Below are 22209 nucleotides of genomic sequence, written 5' to 3' on the forward strand. Positions count from 1 at the left end.
CTCATTAAGAGACCCACAGACTCACAACAGAGAGAGACCCACAGACTCACACAGAGAGACCCACAGACTCACTCAGAAACCCACATACTCACTCAGAGACCCACAGACTCACTCAGAGACCCAGAGACTCATTCAGAAACCCACAGACTCACTCAGAAACCCACAGACTTGCACAGAAAGAGACCTACAGACTCACATAGAGAGAGACCCACAGACTCACAGAAAGAGACCCACAGACTCACTCAGAGACCCACAGAATCACACAGGGAGAGGCCCACAGACTCACACAAAGAGACCCACAGACTCACTCAGAGTGAGACCCACAGACTCACACAAAGAGACCCACAGACTCACACAGAGAGAGACCCACAGATTCACTCAGAGAGACCCACAGACTCACACAGAGAGAGACCCACAGACTCACTCAGAGAAACCCACAGACTCAGTCAGAGACCCACAGACTCACTAAGAGACCCACAGACTCACAACAGAGAGAGACCCACAGACTCACACAAAGAGATCCACAGACTCACTCAGAGACCCACAGACTCACACAGAGAGAGACCCACAGATTCTCACAAAGAGAGGCCCACAGGCTCACAGAGACCTACAGACTCACTCAGAGACCCACAGACTCACACAGAGAGAGAGACCCACAGACTCACTCAGAGACCCACAGAATCACACAGAGAGAGACCCACAGACTCACACAGAGAGACCCACAGACTCACTCAGAAACCTACGGACTCGCACAGAGAGACCCACTGACTCGCACAGAGAGACCCACATACTCCCGCAGAGAGACCCACTGATTCCCGCAGAGAGACCCACTGATTCCCACAGAGAGACCCACAGACTCACACAGAGACCCACAGACTCACTCAGAAACCCACAGACTCAAACAGTGAGAGACACACAGACTCATACAGAGAGACCCACAGACTCACACAGAGAAACCCACAGACTCACACAGAAAGAGACCCACAGACTCACACAGAGAGGCCCACAGACTCACACAGAGAGACCCACAGACTCACTCAGAAACCCACAGACTCAAACAGTGAGAGACACACAGACTCATACAGAGAGCCCCACAGACTCACACAGAGAGACCCACAGACTCACACAGAAAGAGACCCACAGACTCACACAAAGACCCACAGACTCACTCAGAAACCCACAGACTCACACAGTGAGAGGCACACAGACTCATACAGAGAGACCCACAGACTCACTCAGAGACCCACAGACTCACACAGAGAGAGTCCCAAAGATTCACACAGAGAGAGACCCACAGACTCACTCAGAGACCCACAGACTCACAAAGAGAGAGTCCCACAGACTCGCACAAAGAGACCCACAGACTCACTCAGAGACCCACAGACTCACACAGAGAGAGACCCACAGACTCACACAGAGGGAGACCCACAGACTCACACAAAGAGAGGCCCACAGGCTCACAGAGACCTACAGACTCACTCAGAGACCCACAGACTCACACAGAGAGCGACCCACAGACTCACTCAGAGCCCGACAGACTCACACAGAAAGAGACCCACAGACTCACTCAGACTCACTCACAGATTCACTTAGAGAGACCCACAGACTCACACAGAAAGAGACCCACAGACTCACTCAGAGAGGCCCACAGACTCACTCAGAGACCCACAGACTCACTCAGAAACCCACAGACTCACACAGAGAGACCCCAGACTCACTCAGAAACCCACAGACTCACTCAGAGATCCACAGACTCACACAGAGAGACCCACAGACTCACTCAGAGACCCAGGGACTCACTCAAACCCACAGACTCACTGAGAGACCCACAGACTCACTCAGAAACCCACAGACTCACTCAGAAACCCACAGACTGACACAGAAAGAGACCTACAGACTCACAGAGAGAGAGAGACCCACAGACTCACACAAAGAGAGACCCACAGACTCACTCAGAAACCCACAGACTCACTCAGAAAGAGACCCACAGACTCACACAGAGAGACCCACAGACTCACTCAGAAACCTACGGACTCGCACAGAGAGGCCCACTGACTCCACAGAGAGGCCCACAGACTCCCGCAGAGAGCCCACTGATTCCCACAGAGAGACCCACAGACTCACACAGAGACCCACAGACTCACTCAGAAACCCACAGACTCACACAGTGAGAGACACACAGACTCACACAGAGAGACCCACAGACTCACACAGAGAGAGTGCCACAGACTCACTCAGAGAAACCCACATAGTCAGAGACCCACAGACTCACACAGAGAAAGACCCACAGACTCACAGAGAGAGAGAGACCCACAGACTCACACAAAGAGACCCACAGACTCACTCAGAGACCCACAGACTCACACAGAGAGACCCACAGACTCACTCAGAGACCCACAGACTCACACAGAGAGACCCCACAGACTCACTCAGAGACCCACAGACTCACTAGGAGACCCACAGACTCACTCAGAGACCCACAGACTCACTCAGAGACCCACAGACTCATTCAGAAACCCACAGACTCACTCATAAACCCACAGACTTTCACAGAAAGAGACCCACAGACTCACACAGAGAGACCTACAGACTCACTCAGAAACCTACGGACTCGCACAGAGTGACCCACTGACGCGCACAGAGAGCACCACAGACTACCGCAGAGAGACCCACTGATTCCCGCAGAGAGACCCACTGATTCCAACAGAGAGACCCACAGACTCACACAGAGAGAGACCCACAGACTCTCTCAGAAACCCACAGACTCACACAGAGAGAGACCCACATACTCACTCAGAAACCCACAGACTCACTCAGAGAGGGTCCCACAGACTCACACAGAGAGAGATCCACAGACTCGCACCGAGAGACCCACAGTCTCACTCAGAAACCCACAGACTCACTCAGAAACCCACAGATTCGCATTGAGAGACCCACAGACTCACTCAGAAACCTACAGACTCGCACAGAGAGACCCACGGACTCGCACAGAGAGACCCACATCCTCACACATAGACCTATTGACTCACTACACAGATACTCTGAGTGTGTCTATGGGTCCCTATGTGAGTCTGTGGGTCTCTGCGTGAGTCTATGGATCTCTGTGTGAGTCTATGGGTCCCTATGTGTGTCTTGGTCCCTATGTTTGTCTATGGGTCTCTGTGTGAGTCTGAGACCATCAACTGACTGGTCTCAGTGGGTTCTGGCTCCTGAGTCTCCGAGCTCAAAGCTACAACCTGGATGCATCCACCGTTTAAAGTGCGCCCCGTCATCACCACGTCATAGGCGACGTTTCGAGCAATGCTCCCTTTTCATGGCACAGACTCACACAAATTTTCGTCGGCCAGATCGAAGCTACTGAGCCTTCAGTCACCACCACGCGTGGTGCACACCTTGCGAGGACTGTGATTTATACGGCTGTGGCAATGCGCGCAAATCTCAACGCACCAAAGATTCCACCCCCCCCACCCGTATAGGCTTAACAGACTGTTGGGGCAAGTGCTGTTCGCGAGTCGCACCTATGAACGGCACACAAGGGGATGGGTGGCCAGCACCACGCCCGGCCGCCTTCGTCTCCCCAGTGGCGATGCTTACTACACACCACACCAGGTACTCCTTTGAGGCTGAGTCGACCTAGGGGAGGCACGGAAGCGTTTCAGATGAAAGGACACTGGGGGTTGGTGGCCGTGAGCGGTAATTGAATTCCGGTCACCAGGTGCATCACGGCAGCGCGCTAACTGCTGCACCACCGCTCCCCACTCTACGGCTGTCAATGCACACACCACCACCAACAGCCGCCACCATTAATCACTAAGTGGCGGTGGAAGTCACCACGGCGTTTGAGCCAAACTAGGTGCTCTTTGAGGCCATGTGACGTGTAGAAGGCTCACTGCTGCTAGGTCACGGGACAGTCCAAGGTGCCTTAGGTTGACTTTGGTTGCTCGTTGTTGACGGCATCGCTCCTCCACCCTCCGCTGTTGTTGGAGGGCGAGTGCCTCCAACTGCCCAGTCGCGGCGTCCTTCAAGAGCTCCGGTCATCGTCACAACCACCACCACAACCACCACTGGCCCCGCGTTGGACGAGGCTCGGACCATCCAGCAGTGGACTGCTCTCTCGCTGGGAGAGGAGGCCACAGCGCTGGCCGGGTCACACGGAGACCAAGGGGAATTCGGGGTTGTGGTCTCACGGACTCGTGGTCTCACGGACTCGCGGTCTCACGGACTCGCGGTCTCACGGACTCGCGGTCTCACGGACTCGCGGTCTCACGGACTCGCGGTATGCGTCACCTCTCAAAAAGCGGGATAAGCGCGGTGCGCCCAACCTCCACACCTGGCACTCCACATCCAGTATTCTCTCTCTCTCTCTCGCTCCGAGCTGTGGACACCACCGCAACTACTGCACTACTCGTCACATGTGTAGTGACATGGGGGATGTCACTGTATGGTGCCGGCCCAGAATGGTCGTGCCGTTGGATGTTCCTACATCGTGGACAGCACCGTGTGGGTGGCTGTGTGTAACACCAGCTCTAGCGTGGACAGCACCGTGTGGGTGGCTGTGTGTAACACCAGCCCTAGCGTGGACAGCACCGTGTGGGTGGCTGTGTGTAACACCAGCCCTAGCGTGGACAGCACCGTGTGGGTGGCTGTGTGTAACACCAGCCCTAGCGTGGACAGCACCGTGTGGGGTGGCTGTGTGTAACACCAGCCCTAGTGTGGACAGCACCGTGTGGGTGGCTGTGTGGACACCAGCCCTAGTGTGGACAGCACCGTGTGGGTGGCTGTGTGTGACACCAGCCCCGGCGTGGACAGCACCGTGTGGGTGGCTGTGTGTAACACCAGCCCTAGCGTAGACAACACAGTGTGGGTGGCTGTGTGTGACACCAGCCCTAGCGTGGACAGCACCGTGTGGGTGGCTGTGTGTGACACCAGCCCCAGCGTGGACAGCACCGTGTGGGTGGCTGTGTGTGACACCAGCCCCAGCGTGGACAGCACCGTGTGGGTGGCTGTGTGTGACACCAGCCCCAGCGTGGACAGCACCGTGTGGGTGGCTGTGTGGACACCAGCCCTAGCGGGACTTGGTGAGCACTGGGATAGTGCGGGCACCACGCACAGCGTGTGGTGGGGGTTCCCACGAGGGGGAGGGGTTGAGTGTCAGCCCAGGGGCAGGGTTGCCCCGGGCCGTGGCACTCTGGTTGACCCCGTAGACACGTGATCCGGAGTGTCCACACAGGGGGCCCCAGGTGGGGGGGGGGGGGGTCTCGTGGGTGATCACGTGTCCAGGGAGAGCTCTTGAGAGGGATCGAGAGGGACCGAGAATGCTTGAGAAGGCGGGCGGGGCCGAGCGCAGAGCGGCCCCGACCGTAGGGGGATGTAAGGCGGGTCCCTGAGAGGGACCGGGGTCGCTGCATTCTACAAGCAGGAAGCTCAACACCTACAAGCGGGAAGCTCCACGTCTCAAGCTGGAAGCTCTTCGTCTTACGAGGCAACCACGTGGTCGGAGACCCGAGTGAGGGTCCGATCCTTCGTAGCAGTAACCCCTCTGTATAGCGTAGTTAGCTGGGTGGTCGCCACCCTAGGCTGTATTGGGTAAAGGGGCCGTTACCCCTTTGTGTTACGGTGTTACAATAAATGTGTTGCCTCTAAAAGGAACAACGTCTACGACTCAGTTGGACTCACTACACATTCAACCGCACTCTTAGTCACGTGCAACCTACTCCAGGTCTACCAGCAACTCGACAAATCTTTCCACTCCCGGCACTCCACATCCAACATTTCTACCTCTTGCCGCGTCTCCACTCCCTTTTCAGGAGGATGATGTTTCTTATAGACAGTCCTCGACTTTGGAACACCCACACCTACGAACACCTGCACTTACAAACCAGCTTCCATTATATTTTTACATTGACTTAAAACGCGAATTCGCACTTGCAAACTGAACCACAGAACTACAGTATTTTGCTCAGCGAAGCTTTCCTCCACGGGTTGTAATGAGTCAGCCTCGTGCTAGGAGTGTGTGTACGTGTGTGCGCGCGTGTGTGCTCGTGTGTGTGAAAGTGGGAGCGTGGCGAATGGTAGTGTAGGAGTTAATGCGCTGCTGCGCTACGAACCTGGCGACCCGAGTTCAATTCCCGCTCACGGCCAACACCAGTGACGATTATCTGAACCGGACCTCCTCTCGGGCGACTCAGCCTCAAATGAGTACCTGGTGCAATGTGTACAAAGCGCCACTGGGGAGACAAACGCGGCCGGGCGTGGTGTTGGCCACCCACCCCATCGTGCGCCGTTGCCGGTCTTCATAGGCGCTCACTAACAGCACTTGCCCCGACAGTCTGTTAAGGCTATACGGGGAATCTTCGTCTTTAATTGTGTGAAAGTGAGTATGTGGGGAGGCACTGCTCACTAACAGCACTTGCCCCGACAGTCTGTTAAGGCTATACGGGGAATATTTGTCGTTAGAGTGTGTCTTTGTTTGTATCTGTGTGTGTGTGTATCTTTGTGCGCACGTGCTCCGCGCGTGCGCAATTGTGGGGACTCATTGTGCCCCTTCCAACACGAACAGCAGCATCAAGACTCAAGGTTGTGAAAATACAACATTTCTTCTATTTATGTTACTTAATTTTATGTTTTATTTACTATACAGTATTTATGTTACAGTGTTACATGCAAATATGTACAATATTTCCTTTTTTTGTTGAACCGTAACACATTTAAATACAGCAGTGTATTTGTAGTGTTCGACTTACGAACCGTCCTACTTACGAAAAACCCGGAACGAATTATGTGCGCAAGTCGAGGACTGCCGGCATTTTTAATGAACGTTTCGTGACTTGCGTACGTTTCCCTTCCTTTGCACTTCCATCGTTGTTAGTGTTGTTTCTTGGTGTAACGTTCTAACCCCGTGCCCCTACTGAACGTCGGATTCCTCCTCCAGGGTATGTAAATAAATACTGCGTGACATCCGTGAGTGGCGAGACTTTGGCTTCGAGTTGCTGGGAACCGGGAAAAGCCCGCAGAAAACCCAGCACGCTTTGAGGAGGTGGAGTGGGGGTGGGATAAACGCTCAGAACTCCACAGGTGGATTTGCAATGGCTATATTCGTGAACATGGCAGACAACAACGCAAGTTTCGCACAATGCAAACCACGTATTCCGTCACCACACAAACAGCTCCGGCGACACGACCACAGGAACAGCAACAAAGAAACAGCTCTCCGCGTAGCCTCAATAGGCTGCAGGGGCAAGTGCTGTTCGCGAGTAGCACCTATGAAGGCTACCGGCACTGTGGCACACTAGGGGGTGGGTGGCCAGCACCACGCCGGCCGCCTTTGTCTCCCGCAACGGCGACATTTACCACGCACCACCGCACGAGGCACCCGTTTGAGGCTGGCTCGACCGAGCCTCACGCACGCTCCATCACAGTTCATACATTTAGTGCGGATTAAAGCATTGCAGTTGAAAAGCACTCTGCCCAAAGTGCTCATTTTCTCTCTGCTCGCATAGCAATAAACCGCGGCACGGCTCCCTCTCGTTTCTACGTGGGGGTTGTGTTCTTGAAAAACGGCGCGTAACTCAAGCGTGTAAATTCATAATTATCCCCATAAGAAATGCAGGAGATGGTTGGTGTTAGGGAGAGCACGCTATCGAACCTCATTTTTACGCCTACATATTTCACCGGCTACAGTCCATATATTTACAATACTACAATATATGTATTAAGGATAGTGACAGCCTATTTTTCAACGGTTTTACTTAACTTGACTCCTATGTCGTGGTAAAATCTTGTAATCAAAAGTTAGTCTACTTTCCGTTGTCCAATCAATTCCAAATTTTGCACACGTACTCAGATCCGGTGACAATGCATGCCTGTATCAAAATCGGCATCAACTCATCAAATAATTGCCTCCTTTCAAGCAATAATTGTTATGCATGGACGGCTTATTAATTATATAGTTTTGTGTACGTGAAAAACGCCACGGTCCCAAAACTGTGGAATCAGCGCCACGTGTCTCTTGTAATCAAGAGGTCGTCCACTTCACGTTGTCCAATCGAGTTATTTTACTTTTCAGTGCACTTCAAAATAAAACCGTTGTTTTAAAAAAAAAACTTTCTTAAAGGAGTTTATTTATTTCACCAGGTAAGGCCCCGCAGCTATATATAGATCTTTTTCAGAAGCAACATGACCACAAATAACAGCTCAATGGAGTGGCTTGTCACGTACAAAGTTATTGCAGCCAAGTTCTACAGGGCGTTTTACAAAGATGGACCCAATTTTAAAGCAGTATATATCACGATGGCAACATGTTACAATTACACAAAAAAGTTGCAAACGGTTTAATGAGTTATCAAGTTCTACTAACTATTTTATAAATGCTCTATGTGCCCTCCACCTGCTGTACGGACAACATCGAGACGATAGTTGAATTCGTCCCAAACACCTCTCTTCTCACGTATTCCCTTGAGGTGCGTGGTCGCCCTGTGCTCTTCCCCTTACATAATCAGCTGCCTGTTTCCCCAAATTGGCGGTACCAACGACGAATGCTCTTTGACAGTGGCGGATCAATGCCAAAACGCCGTTGAAACGCACGCTGCACCGCAATTACGCATTCAGTCTTGCTGAACTGCAGAACGCAAAACGCCTTGTGTTGCGGGGGTCACCGTCTTGCGAATGACTGAGGCTAGGGGCTGTTTGTGCGCTGGGAGAGGCATCTCGCGGTAATCATTTGCAACTCTATGCCCCGCCCTTTCAAGTGGTAAGACTTTCATTCATGGGCGGTTCGTGGTTGCAGAGATAAAGCGATTTCAAATCGGTCCATATTTTCAAACACCCTGTATAAATGCATGTTTCTAAATACGGAGGGTCAACCCGGAGAGCCCGGAGAAAATTCCACCCGACTATGGGAAGAACATGCGAACTCCAAATATACAGACGTCAGGGTTGGGATCGAACCCATGACCTCGCTTATAACAGACAAGGCAGTTCACATCTTGCCACCATGCCACTCCACTCTCTGACTCAGCCACCTACTCACCCACCAACTCACAAACCCACTCACCCTACCACCCACTGGATCTCAAACATTCACTCACCAATTCACCCACCCACTCACCCTGACACCTACTCAATCTCCAACTGACCCACCCACGCACTCAAAATCCCACCTACCCACTCAACCAACCAATAAACTAAAACTCTTTTTTTATTTTACCAGGTAAGGCCCACAGAGCTATAATCTTTTTCATAAGTGACCTGGTTACAAATAATAGGTCAACGAAGTGGCTTATCACGTAAACATTTATTGCAGTCAAATCCTTTAAACGAATGTTGATCCTAAATGTGGAGGGAAAACCCGGCTATTTTATTACACACAATGGACAGGAAGGACAAGATCAAAGGCTCGCATAATGCACATGCATAATGTACGTTGCGCAAGAGCGTAAAAGTGTGGTCACCACATCTACGCCTCTATATAAGGAACAAAACAGGTGGACTTCTCCACAAATCTGGCTGTCGCCTGATGAAGTTAGTTGTAATTACTGGCGAAACGTCATACTCAAATTGTAAATGTTGTGGCTTGACTCTCCAACACACCGGTGTGCTGTACTTGTTACAAATTGGAATGTTCTATTTACGTGACAACCCTTACTAGTTGGCTGTGTCGGGTGGTGGTGGGTTTCAATGACACATTTATATATTTACGCGATCTAACCCAAGAAAACCCTCTATTATGAATGATATTGGTCACGAAAGCCGACGTGTTCAACAAACCCGAAGGAATCAGAGGAAAATCGACGTGACCACGGGAGAAGATGCAAACTCCAAATATACAGGCTTCAGGGTCAGGATCGAATTGATTACTTCCTGTATTCTGGGAGAGGTAGTTAACATCTCAACACCGTGGCACCCCATTCTCTTACCCACTCGCTCACACACTAACTCACCCACTCAACCTCCCGCACTAACTTACCCAGCCACCAGTCACCCAACCATTTATCCAACCACCCTCTCACTCACCCTACCACCCACCCGTTCACCTACTCACTCTTTCACAACACTTATTCAAATACCCACCCACTCACATATTAACCTATCCACTCACACAATGACCCACCCACTCACCCAACCCCCATTCACCCACCCAACCACCATTCACCACCAAAACCAGCCACAGCATCCAACCCACTCACTCGCTAAACAAAAAAATAGCTACATAGATATTTTTCAGCAGCGACGTGGCCACAAATGATCGCTCAACGAAGTGGGTTAGCACGTAGAAATGTATATCAGCTAATCTTACCTATAAGAGGCATTTTTTGTCTGTGTGTACGTCTGTCTCTGTGTGGACACACACTTGCGAAGGATTTCACTCGCAAACCGAGGGGTTTACGTTTTTAAAAAGTAGCCAGGTACCACGCCGTAAGCCCCTTGGTGAGCCAGCGCTATTCTGTTTTCCCATCCGTCAACTTTAAAGTAGTTAATTAAAGATTTTCGCGCTATTTATTAAAGATTTGGAGGCATCCTTGCATGCAGCTGGACGTTTACCAGACATTGGTAGGCAAATGTGTGCACAAGACAAAGTTCAAGCAGAAAAGATCAGAATAGCCCGCGAGGAGTTGCTGATGCTGCTGCTTCCCGCGCTTGTGGTTGTTGACGTACTCTTGCACCTCAGGCAGCATCGCTACTGAAGTTTGCTGCCCGACTAACAATGAGCTTGCAGCGCGTTTCATAACACCGTGGCCAAACACGATGGAGTGCGTTATTTCAACAATGTAACACATAGGCATTCGCGACCAATGTTATCCATGAGGTTTTTTTGGGTTAGATCACGTAAATATAAGTACGTCATTAAACCCGCCACCACGAGATACAGCCAATTAGTAAGGCATGTCACGTCAACAAAATATGCCAATTCGTTACGAGTACAGCACACCGGTGTGAAACCGGAGCTGGCATAAGCGCACTGTATGTACATCTATATATGTTGAACTTTTCACACCGTGCGTAGCCAACCGTGCTCGGACAACAACAAAGTAAGAAATTCGTCGCGGGCTCTCCGACATAGCCATTATGAACCCACACAGAGAGAGAGAGAGAGAGGCAGAGTCCAGGGCTCGAACCCAGTTGTCAGGAGTGCTGCCCAAAGCCTTCTCAATTCCTCCTTTGGCCCAGGAGGAGCCCGTGAGGAGTCTATGAGGCCGTTAGTAGTCCGTTAGGAGCCCGTTAGGAGTCTGTAAGAATTCCATAAGGAGTTCGTGAGGAGTCCATGATTCCGTATGGAATCTGTAAGGAGTCCGTGATTCTGTAAGGAGTCCGTGATTCCATAAGGAGTCAATGAGTCTGTAAGGAGTCCATGAGTCTGTAAGGAGTCCATGAGTCTGTAAGGAGTCCGTGATTCCATAAGGAGTCCATGTGTCTGTAAGGAGTCCATGAGTCTGTAAGGAGTCCATGAGTCTGTAAGGAGTCCATGAGTCTGTAAGGAGTCCATGAGTCTGTAAGGAGTCCGTGATTCCATAAGGAGTCCATGAGTCTGTAAGGAGTCCATGAGTCTGTAAGGAGTCCGTGATTCCATAAGGAGTCCATGAGTCTGTAAGGAGTCCATGAGTCTGTAAGGAGTCCATGAGTCTGTAAGGAGTCTATGAGTCTGCAAGGAGTCCATGAGTCTGTAAGGAGTCCGTGAGGAGTCTGTGAGTGGCGCGCTGCACACAGCCACACAGCTACCTAGAGCATAGCCATGTGTGTGAGTCTGTGTGTGTGTCAATTAAGGGGGTCCACGTTTCGCAAGCGTAGAGAAGGGAGGGAATGACCGTGGCCGAGAAGACCTGAAGCTTAGTGCGGAGCGACAGACCAGGTAGCTTCCACACAGCGTTACGCAACCGATGAAAATATATTGCCGCTCGACTGATTCGGAGACCTCTGCTGTTAAACTGAGCCCTTAATGGAACATCTTCGCCGGTTAGAAACATTTAGGCTGGCCTGCCTATGATCCATCCTGGGTTTAACCAGGCTGGATTGTGTGAGGAGCTCACAAATCCTTGAAAGATCTGGGCAAGGTCCCATCGGTGAGCTCCTCCGGCAGGCAAGGCTGCATTGGCTGGGTCATGTAGCCCGCATGCCCAGCCACCGCATGCCGAAACAGCTTTTGTTCGGCCGGATCGAGGGGGCTAAACGGGCGTGGCATGGGCTAGAGAAGAGATGGAGTGATGTGGTACATGAGGATGTGGACCTGAGTGGACTTGCCGATGACTGGTACCAGCGGTGTCAAGATCGGCCTCTGTGGAGGAGGCTCTTGAAGGACGCTACTGGGCAGTTGGAGGCAGTCGCCCTCCAACAACAACGGAGGGCGGAGGAGCGATGCTCACAACAATGAGCGGAGCGCCGGGTGGCTAAAGCACAGCAGGTTGGCACAGTAGGGGGCACAGGTGGTGCATCAGCCAGTCATCTCAGTCGACCTGTGGCACCTGGGTCTGCCCCGTGACCTCCTGCCAGCGGGCGTTCGACACTTCACGTGGCCTCAAGCTGCACATGGCCTGGCACAAGCATCGTGGTGACATCACCGCCACTTAGTGGCGAATGGCGGTTGTGTGTGTCAATGGGGAGCGGTAGCGTAGTGGTGAGTGCGCTACGCTATGAACCATGCGACCCAAGTTTGATTTCCGCTCACAGCCAACACCAGTGACGATCATTTCACCTGGTTCTGGGCCTCCCCTAGGTCGACTCAGCCTCAAATGAGTACCTGGTGTGGTGTATAAACATCGCCACTAGGGAGACAAAGGCGGTCGGGTGTAGTGCTGGTCACCCACCCCCCCATGTAGCGATCCAGCCTTCATAGTTGCTACTCGCTAACAGCACTTGCTATATGGTGGTTCTTTGTCTTTGTGTCTGTTGGTGCGTGTGTGTGTGAGTGTTTGGTATCAGTGTAAATCTATGGGTCACTGTAAAAATCTATGGTTCTCTATATTGATCTATTAGTCTAAGTTTATGGCTCTCTATGGTAGCCTCTGGGCATCTATGTAAATATGAGTCTCTATGTTAGTATTTGGTTCTCTATGTAAGTCTGTGTGTGGTGAGTCTATGGGTCTCTGTGGTGAGTCCAATGGTCTCTGGGTCTCTACTTCTTGGCCATGATGTACGGCACCACTACCATGGCAACGACGCCAGAGAAAACAATGACGATGATGATGGCGCAGATCTTCTTGAAGAAGCGCTCGTGGCACGTGCGCTTGAGGAATGACTCGCTCACCACGGGGATGTCGAAAGCCACTGAGATTCCGCCAGCGCCGGCAGAGTCACCACCCAGGAGGTGCTCCGGCTGCCCCGGCCAAAACCGCGGCGGCCCCACGGGACCGGAGTCGGCCACCCTCCACTGCGATGGTGGCGGAGCCAGCGCCAGCGGGTCCAGCTGGATCTCCATGTCGGCCGCGTGGGCCGCCCGACGCCTCCCGCCGGCACCCGCAGCGGGCAGCGGCAGCGCTGGCAGCGGCGACGGTCCCGAGAAGGCACCGCTCAAGCATCCTGCCGGCACTCCGGATCGTGAGCCAGGCGCCGTCTCCGAGCACGGCTCCTCCGGTTCCAGCGCGAGGTTTACGTAGAACAGTGGCACCGGCGAAGAGGGGGACGGCGCCACCGGTGGGGACGGTGCCGGCGAGCTCACGTAGATGCCCGAGTCAGCGGCCGACACATTGGAGACGTCCGAGAAGCTGCCATCACCAGCGCCAGCACGGTCCGCGGCCGCGGCAATGGCGGCAGCCGCCTTGACGCCATCGCGCGTTGGCGCCCAGGGCCCCGGGTCGGAGAAGGTGCGTTGTTTCCACGCGCGCCGGCGCGTGGGCGGGCCCTTATGGGGGCTCGGCGCTGGCTTGCCGAGGAGGAGGAGGCGGGCCGTGCCTGTGACGGCGCCGGCCGATCGGTCGTCAGTGCCGGTGCCGGCCGAAGGAGGAGGCGGAGGAGGAGGCGGTGGCAGCAGGGACGGCTCTTGCATGAGGGCCACATCGGCATCGGCGTAGTGCGGGAGCATGGTGCTCGGCGAAGGATGGCGTGGCACCTGCGCGGAACGAGAGGCGCATGAGCGTCGTCGCGTGGATGTCATCTCGTGGACGTCACTGCGTGCACGTTGCCACGTAGACGTCGCATAGATGCCGGATAACTCGCTGTCCGGCACGCAACATCGACAGCGTACTACTAGTCGCATCCAACCTACTCCAGTTGCCCGGCATCTCTGCGATGTCTATGTGGCGACGTCTACGTGGCGACGTGCACCAATACCTCGGCCGTGGCTGATCATTGTTTTAACGCTGTGGGCACACACAAATAGATTTTTCCAAGACGAAGGTACTCTGCAAACCTACTGGCTATCAACAAAGATTCGTTCATGTAGCCATCCAGATATATAAACACAGACACAATTTCAACCGAGAAAATGTGTACAAACTGAGCAATCATTGGAAGGACGTTCTTAACCATGTAAAGTCTTAACTGACTGTGATGTTTCCATCCTACCTGCCTATGTCAGCTGTTATTTCTGACTCTCAGAGTTGCATTGCCAGATTGGAGGTCTTTGTCATTGACAGGCTTGTATGTCTTACTAGCACAGTCACTGATGCTAAATTTCGATTTAAAGCTTTCATGACTGCAAGGATTCATCTTCTTTGGTTCTTTCTGTAAATTCATGTATAATGAGAATAAAATAATAAATTAATAAAATAAAATAACACAATAAAATTCTCACGACGTTTCGGCCACAACACAAATGGCCTTCAACAGGTGAACGGACGAGACTGTCTGGACAGCGCTGGAGCGCTCCAGCGCTGGAGCGCTCCAGCGCTGTCCTCCAGACAGTCTCGTCCCTTCACCTGATGAAGGCCACTTGTGTTGTGGCCGAAACGTCGTGAGAATTTTATTGTGTTATTTTATTTTATTAATTTATTATTTTATTCTCATTCTACGTGCCTTTACCGAAAGAACCAAAGAAGATGAATCACTGATGCTACTTTCCCTCGATGTGGCATTGGCTCTCGTTTTTCTCACAATACAATGGCTACCTTCGCAGCCTCAGGGCGCCCTCCGTTCTCACAATACATTGACATGCTAATCTCTCTCAATACAATGGCCACCCCCACAGCCTCAGGGCGCCCTCCCAGCATACATTTACTTACAAATACCATCTCTAACCCCGCCCACTTACCCTTGGGCTGCACCCATCTCAGGCCTATATAACATCCTGTTTCAGCAGCTCTCTCACTGTAATTTTTTCACCTGAAGACGGCTGCTTGTGTTGCGATCGAAACGTTGTGATTTTTTTCTATCTACGTGACTTTACCGAAAGACCCAAAGAGTATGAATTCCTGCAGTCACGAAAGCTTTAAGTCAAGATCTACTCCAGTTTACTGGCAAATGTTTCCAGTCCCTGGCACTCCACGTCTATCATTCTACCTTTTGCTAGGAGTCTATGACTCCCCATTTTCAGGAGGGTGATGCTAGGAACCGTTCTACTTACAAACAGGTCCCAGGAACGAATTATGGTCGTATGTCAAGGACTGCCCAATATTTTATTCATATGTATTTATTATGGTTATTCTTTGGGTCTTTCGGTAAAGCCACATAGATAGAAGAAAAATAATAAAAATAACAATATCACGACGTTCCGATCGCGACACAAGCAATCGTCATCAGGTGAAAAATATAGCGGGAGAGCTGCTGAGGCAGGAAAAACATATGGCAGGAGCGCTGCTAAGGCAGGGAGTTATAAAGGTTTGAGATGGGTGTAGCTCAAGGGTCAGTGGGTGGGGCTAGAGATTAAATTTGCATGTAAATGTAAGATTGGAGAAATCTTGAAAAACGAAGCTGTGGGGTGGCCATTGTTTTGTGAGAGATTAGGATGTCAATGTAAGCTCGGATAGACCTTGGAAAGAGCCATCACCACATGGAGGTGGAAAAGGATGGAAAGCCGCCATTTACTAACAGCTAACGGTGGCTGTGTTAGTGAATGTAACTCAGAGAGTCAAAAATAACTCATAACATAGGTAGGTAGTAAGGTAACAACACAGCCAGTTATGACCTAAACTGGTTAATAACGTCCTTCCAATGATTGCTCAGTTTGTACCCATCTTCTTGGTTGAAATTTTGTCTGTGTTTATATATCTGGATGGCTTCATGAACGAATCTTTGCTGATAGCCAGTGGGTTTGCAGAGTACCTTCGTCTTGGCAAAATCTACTTCGGTTGTGCCCACAGCGTTAGAACAATGATCAGCCACGGCCGTGCCGGGTGGTGGAGGGTTCGTAGACTTGCTTACCTTTTCAATCCGATGCACTGCTATCGTTGCTAGTGTATTGTCCTTGTTGATGTAATTTTCTAACCCCATGCCCCTGCACTGGGCATCTTTGAAGTGAGAGCTTCATAGCTCATCGGATTCATCCTCCAGGTTAAATAAACATTCCGATACTGACTGTGAAACAGCGGTGGCCGCATCTCACAGGACACCTCTTTCTCAAAGGCGCCACATCTATTTCCAGGCTACTCAGCGGCCCCAAGCGTAGCTTTAAGAACCCTCCACCAACCGGCACAACCAGGACAAATCAAACTGCATCGTGACGTGCGGGAGTTTAGCGCATAGTGTAGTGGGTAGCATAGTGTATATTGTGGTATGTAGTGTATAGTGCAGTGTATGTATGTTGAACTTCATTCATGCACCTTACGTATTCAACCATGCTAATGGTCGGCGCAGTGTTGAGTCTCTGGGCAGTGTTGAATCTGGGGGACTCGGGGGGGAAAAATCCACGTGACCCGGGGAAATAGACATGCAATCTCCCAGTATACAGCAGGGGTCAGGGTTGGAATCGAACCCATGACCACCTGCATACCTGGCGAGTGAGAGAACATCTCGCCACCACGGTGCCCCATAAAGTGTAAATATATCATGCACTATCTGCATCACTGTAGAGCGGTCGGCCATCGTGTACTAGATGGCTTCCGACTTTTGAAAATTATAAAAATGACTCCGAAAATCATTCCACTGGCTCACTCACCCACCTACTCACTCACCCAGTGACTCACATGCCCATTCACTCATCCAGCCTAGCACGGTAGGCTACGTATGATGCAAGGAAGAAGTTCAACATACATATATACAACCCCATGGCCACCACCACTTGCACCAAATATCAAGCAGCTAAAACTCCGTATCTGACCCCACAATGTGCAGATTCGATATTGTATCTCTCCGTACACAACACTGCCCAATGCAAAATTTAATGCAGTGCAAATCTTAACCAGAACTCTAAACTACTTTTTTTTTACCAGCTAAGGCCCACTGAGCTCTATGTAGCTATTTTTCAGAAGGAACCTGGCTATCACAAAGGATAGCTCAATGGAGTGGCAAAGGATCACCACGTGGACATTTACAGCAGCCGTATACTCTAAACGTGTGACATTAATTCTAAATGTGGAGGCAAAAACCGGAAGACCCGAAGAAAAGTCCACGCGACCACGGGGAGAGGAGAGAGACACGGAAACTCGAAATATACAACAGGTGTCAGTCAGGGTCGGGATCGAACTAAAATTGTTTTTATTTTGCCAGGTAAGGCCCACTGAGCTATAAACTTTTTTTCAGAAGCGACCTGGACACACATGACAGCTCAACAAGCTGAGTGCGTGACAGGTTTCTGTCTTCATCCCTGCTGATCCGTAACCCCCTATACCGTTCCCGTGTCGCTGCTGGAATGTGCACCGATGCACTACTTTATGGAGGGCAATTTTGGCGCACTAAATAAAGATTGATGATTAACAAAGACTCCCCCCGATATAGCCTGTAACAGACTGTTTGGACAAGTGCTTTTAGTGAGCAGCGCCTATGAAAACTAAATTCAACTATTTTTATTGTACCAAGTAAGGCCCCACTGAGCTATGTACTGTTGTTGTTTTTCATAAGTGACCTGGCCACACGTAATAGTAGCTCAACGAAGTTGGTGGCTTATCAAATACTCGAAAAGCGTGACGTTTATTTTAAATGTGGAGGGGAAAAACTGGAGGACCCTGAGAAAAATCCACGAGAATACGGGGAGAGAGACACACAAACTCCAAATATACAGCAGGCATCAGGGTCGGAATCTAACCCACGACGTCCTGTATACCAGGCAAGGTAGTTAACATCTAGCCACCGCGGAAGGGGTGGGTGGCCAGCACCACGCACGACCGCCTTTGTCTCCCCAGTTACAACCACCACCTTTCACATCAACCAAGACCTCAACAATGTCCCTCGAGTCCCATATGGGAGAGCGCTGATGCTTATGTTACCATCCTAGAATCTCACGACCCAGATCCAAAGGAGTTGCTTGTCAAACAGTGGAACAACGCAGATGTCCAGAATAATAAAAACCTCCTCATTTGAGACCCAGAGATTATAGCTCCTCCCTCCTCAAAGACACGGGTGGTGAAAACATTAACCCAGATATATACGTAGAGATACATATAGACTCAGAGACCCATAGCGATACATAGGGATACAAAAAATACATAAGCCAGAGTGATGCGATTGTAGCCATGCAACCCACACTATGGACCACGTAGTGAACCCATAGACACTTCAATATACGGAGACACGTACAGTTAACATTAAAGGCACAAACCAAACTATGAATCTTAGTCAACCCATAGGGACTCAGATACACAAAGACAAATACAAAGATCCCCCATAGAGCCTTTACAGACTGTTGGGGAAAGCGCTGTTAGCGAGCACCTATGAAGGCTGGCACACCACACGAGAGGGTGGGTCGACAACAACCAAGCCCGACCGCCTTTGTCTCTCCAGTGGCGATGTTTAAACATTGCACAGGTACTTATTTGAGGCTGAGTCGACCTAGGGGAGGCCCAGGTCCAGTTCAGATAATTATCAATCGTGTTGGCCGTGAGCGGGAATCGAACTCTTAGGTGGCCGGATTTGTAGCACAGGGTGCTAACCGCTACACTACCCCTCCCTACATAGACCCATTGAGATACATCGAGGCTTATAGAGATACATAGAGACAAGAGATACACAGACTCATAAAGATACAGAGACTCACAGAGATACCGTGCATTTGTGGCAACGCAACCCAAAACAATGGGACCGCACAGTAAACCCACTGTGGTCTGAGCCCCTCCAATGGAGGAGGAACAGCGACCACGAGACGAACGAACTCTCTCTCTGCTGAAGTCCTCGTCGTGGCGAGCAGCAGCCTTAACCCAACACTGCTGAGGCGGCGGCAGCAGCAGCCGAGGTTGATGGATCACACACGGATGTCGCGAAACTATCCTTACCGTGGGCATCGAGGTGGTACTGGATACCCTGGGCTCGCCACAGGGGGAGCGTAGTACGGCAAAGCGGACTCATTTCCCATCCGTCTTTTTCCATCTGTACGTGGAGGATCGAGCATCGCCCCCTTGCGAAAATCGTTTCCTCCTCCCACGTTGCATAATAAACACTACTCACCATTAATTATTAGAATACATTGTATTTATACCGGAGGAATACGATGAGCTATGAAGCTCTTTTTCAAAGATGTCCAGGAGGAGCAGGGGGTCACATCTTTAAATAAATGCCTAATTCAGCGGGAGGACCCTCGTGATAGAGTCCCAGGACTCCCGGATGACTCCGTAAAACATCGCCATAACATCACTCGAACCATCACCAAAGGCAACCATCCATCGTATAGATTTGCCAGGCTGTTGGGGCAAGTGCTGTATACCCGTCAACCCATACGGTTTATTGTACAAGGAAATTGAGTTTTCAGGTCCAAACGGCGTCCATCCGTTTTAATACGGGCAAATAAAAAAAATGTTGTAACTTAATTTTGTGTCTATTTGTTTGTGTTTCTCCCTCGTGATGGGACTTTGTAGGATTAACGCTGAGATTTCAAAGGGCATGGGGTGACCAATAAGGTCTAAATAGGTCTGTAATAAGCTAGGCACTGATAATTATAATTATAAGGGGTTGGCTGTGAGCGAGTAGCACCTATGAAGGCCGACACGTCACAGGACATGGTGGGTGGCCAGCACCACGCCCGGCCGCCTTTGTATTCCCAGTGGCGATGTTTGCTACACACCGCACCAGGTACTCATTTGAGGTTCAGCCGACCTAGGCGAGGCCCAGGACCGGTTCAGATAATCGTCACCGGTGTTGGCGGCCCTGAGCTGGAATCGAACTTGGGTCGTGCTAACTGCTGTGTCACCGCTCCACCATTACTCACAATAGCATCGCTAATAACCATCGCCACACTACATCACACACTCACCACTATCACCAGCACCACCGCTCCCATCACCCCAGAAGCCCAGCGTGCTGCCGACTGAGACGCTGCGGAGAGTAAGACGCACCTGTGCCCCGGAGCCAATAAAGTTACTCAAATCTGGCCACATACACCGGATTATAAGACGCACCCTATAAAAGTTATACAATTTTGGGCACTCACATATACTGGATTAAAAGACGCACTACGAGTTATACAAATCTGGCCACATACACCGGATTATAAGACGCACCCTGTAAAAGTTATACAATTCTGGGCACACTCTTTGGTTCTTTCGGTAAAATCACGTAGTTAGAAATACAATCTAACAAATCACGACGTTTCGATTGCAACACAAGCAATCATCATCAGGTGGGAAAACCACAGCAAGAAACAATTGTTGAGTCTAGATTTAAAGCTTTCGTTACTGCTAGGATCCATACTCTTTGGTTCTATTGGGTAAAGTCACGTAGGTGAAAATAAAATAACAAAAAAATCACGACGTTTCGGCCACAACACAAGCGGCCTTCATCAGGTGAAGGGACTATGAGTTATACAAATCTGGCCACATACACCGGATTATAAGACGCACCCTGTAAAAGTTATACAATTCTGGGCATACTCTTCACCTGATGAAGGCCGCTTGTGTTGTGGCCGAAACGTCGTGATTTTTTTGTTATTTTATTTTCACCTACGTGACTTTACCCAATAGAACCAAAGAGTAACAATTGTTGAAGTGGGAGAGAGAGCTGCCGTGGCAAGAGATGATATCGGTAAGAAAGGGGGCATTAAAAGACGCAATCAAACCCCAAGCTCTTGCTCCGAACGGCAAGACGCACTGGGGGTTGAAGAAGGCGCATCTTGTAACTACGGAGGAGCTAAACAAGTCGCACCTCGGCTGTTGGAGCGCGGCGGCTGTGGACGCAGCGGCGGCGGCGGCAGCGTCTGATTCACCTCCGTGGCGGTGAAAGTGCAGGGCAGAGGCAAATACACAGACACGCAGACACGCGAATACACACACAGACACCCACACACACACGCGAATACACGCAGACACGCGAATACACACACAGACACCCACACACACACGCGAATACACACACAGACACGCACACACAGACACGCACACACAGACACGCAGACACGCGAATACACACACAGACACCCACACACACGCGAATACACACAAAGCGAATACACACACAGACACCCACACACACACGCGAATACACACACACAGACACGCGAACACACACACAAACACACACGCGAACACACACGCGAATACACACACACAGACACGCGAACACACAGACACGCGAATACACACAGACACGCGAATACACACACACAGACACCGCCAACACACACAGACACGCGAATACACACGCACAGACACGCGAATACACACACACAGACACCACACACACACAACCACCACGGACAGGCGAACACCACACACACACACAACTACCACACACACAACCACCACACACACACAACCACCACGGACAGGCGAACACTACACACACAGCGACCACCACACACACAGCGACCACACAAAGGCGAGGTAGGCAAACTCAGCACGCGCAGCGGCGGTGCTCCACTCAACACGCAGGTTGTGACGCCCCGCCCCAAGCCCCGCCCAAGCCCCGCCCCAAGCCCCGCCCAAGCCCCACCAGGTAAGGCCCACTGAGCTGCATAGCTCTTTTTGAGAAGCGTCTTGGCCACAAATGATAGCTCAACAACGTGGTTTATCGCGTGTGAATTTATAGCAGGCAAATACTCTAAACGCGTGACGTTGATTCTGTGGAGGAAAAAACCAGAGGACCCTGGAGAAAAATCCACACGACCATGGGGAGAAAGCGAGAGAGACAGAAAAACTACAAATATACAGCAGCAGCAGGCGTCAGGGTCAGGATCGAACCCACGACCTCCTGTACACCTGGCAA

At 50.9% G+C, this 22209-nt stretch overlaps 1 protein-coding gene across 3 annotated transcripts; it reads right to left on the minus strand.

Annotated features, from left to right (window-relative positions):
* Positions 1-8099: 8099 nt before the first annotated feature.
* Positions 8100-21857, minus strand: LOC116955420 (uncharacterized). 3 transcript variants are annotated; one of them, XM_032976494.2, is made up of 2 exons: positions 21151-21857; positions 8100-14038 (listed from the first exon to the last, which is right to left on the minus strand). In XM_032976494.2, the coding sequence occupies exon 2, from the start codon at positions 14009-14011 to the stop codon at positions 13106-13108; it is 906 nt and encodes a 301-aa protein (XP_032832385.2). In that variant the 5' UTR covers positions 14012-14038; positions 21151-21857; the 3' UTR covers positions 8100-13105. The 3 variants fall into 3 exon arrangements, with proteins under 3 accessions (XP_032832385.2, XP_075909206.1, XP_075909208.1); XM_076053091.1 differs by lacking the exon at positions 21151-21857 and adding an exon at positions 20264-21038; XM_076053093.1 differs by lacking the exon at positions 21151-21857 and adding an exon at positions 16686-20257.
* Positions 21858-22209: the final 352 nt, after the last annotated feature.

The sequence above is a fragment of the Petromyzon marinus genome, chromosome 59 (genome assembly GCF_048934315.1).
Source record: "Petromyzon marinus isolate PM22_M1 ecotype Great Lakes invasive population chromosome 59, UKy_Petmar_22M1.pri1.0, whole genome shotgun sequence".
In the NCBI taxonomy this organism is placed as follows: Eukaryota; Metazoa; Chordata; class Hyperoartia; order Petromyzontiformes; family Petromyzontidae; genus Petromyzon; species Petromyzon marinus.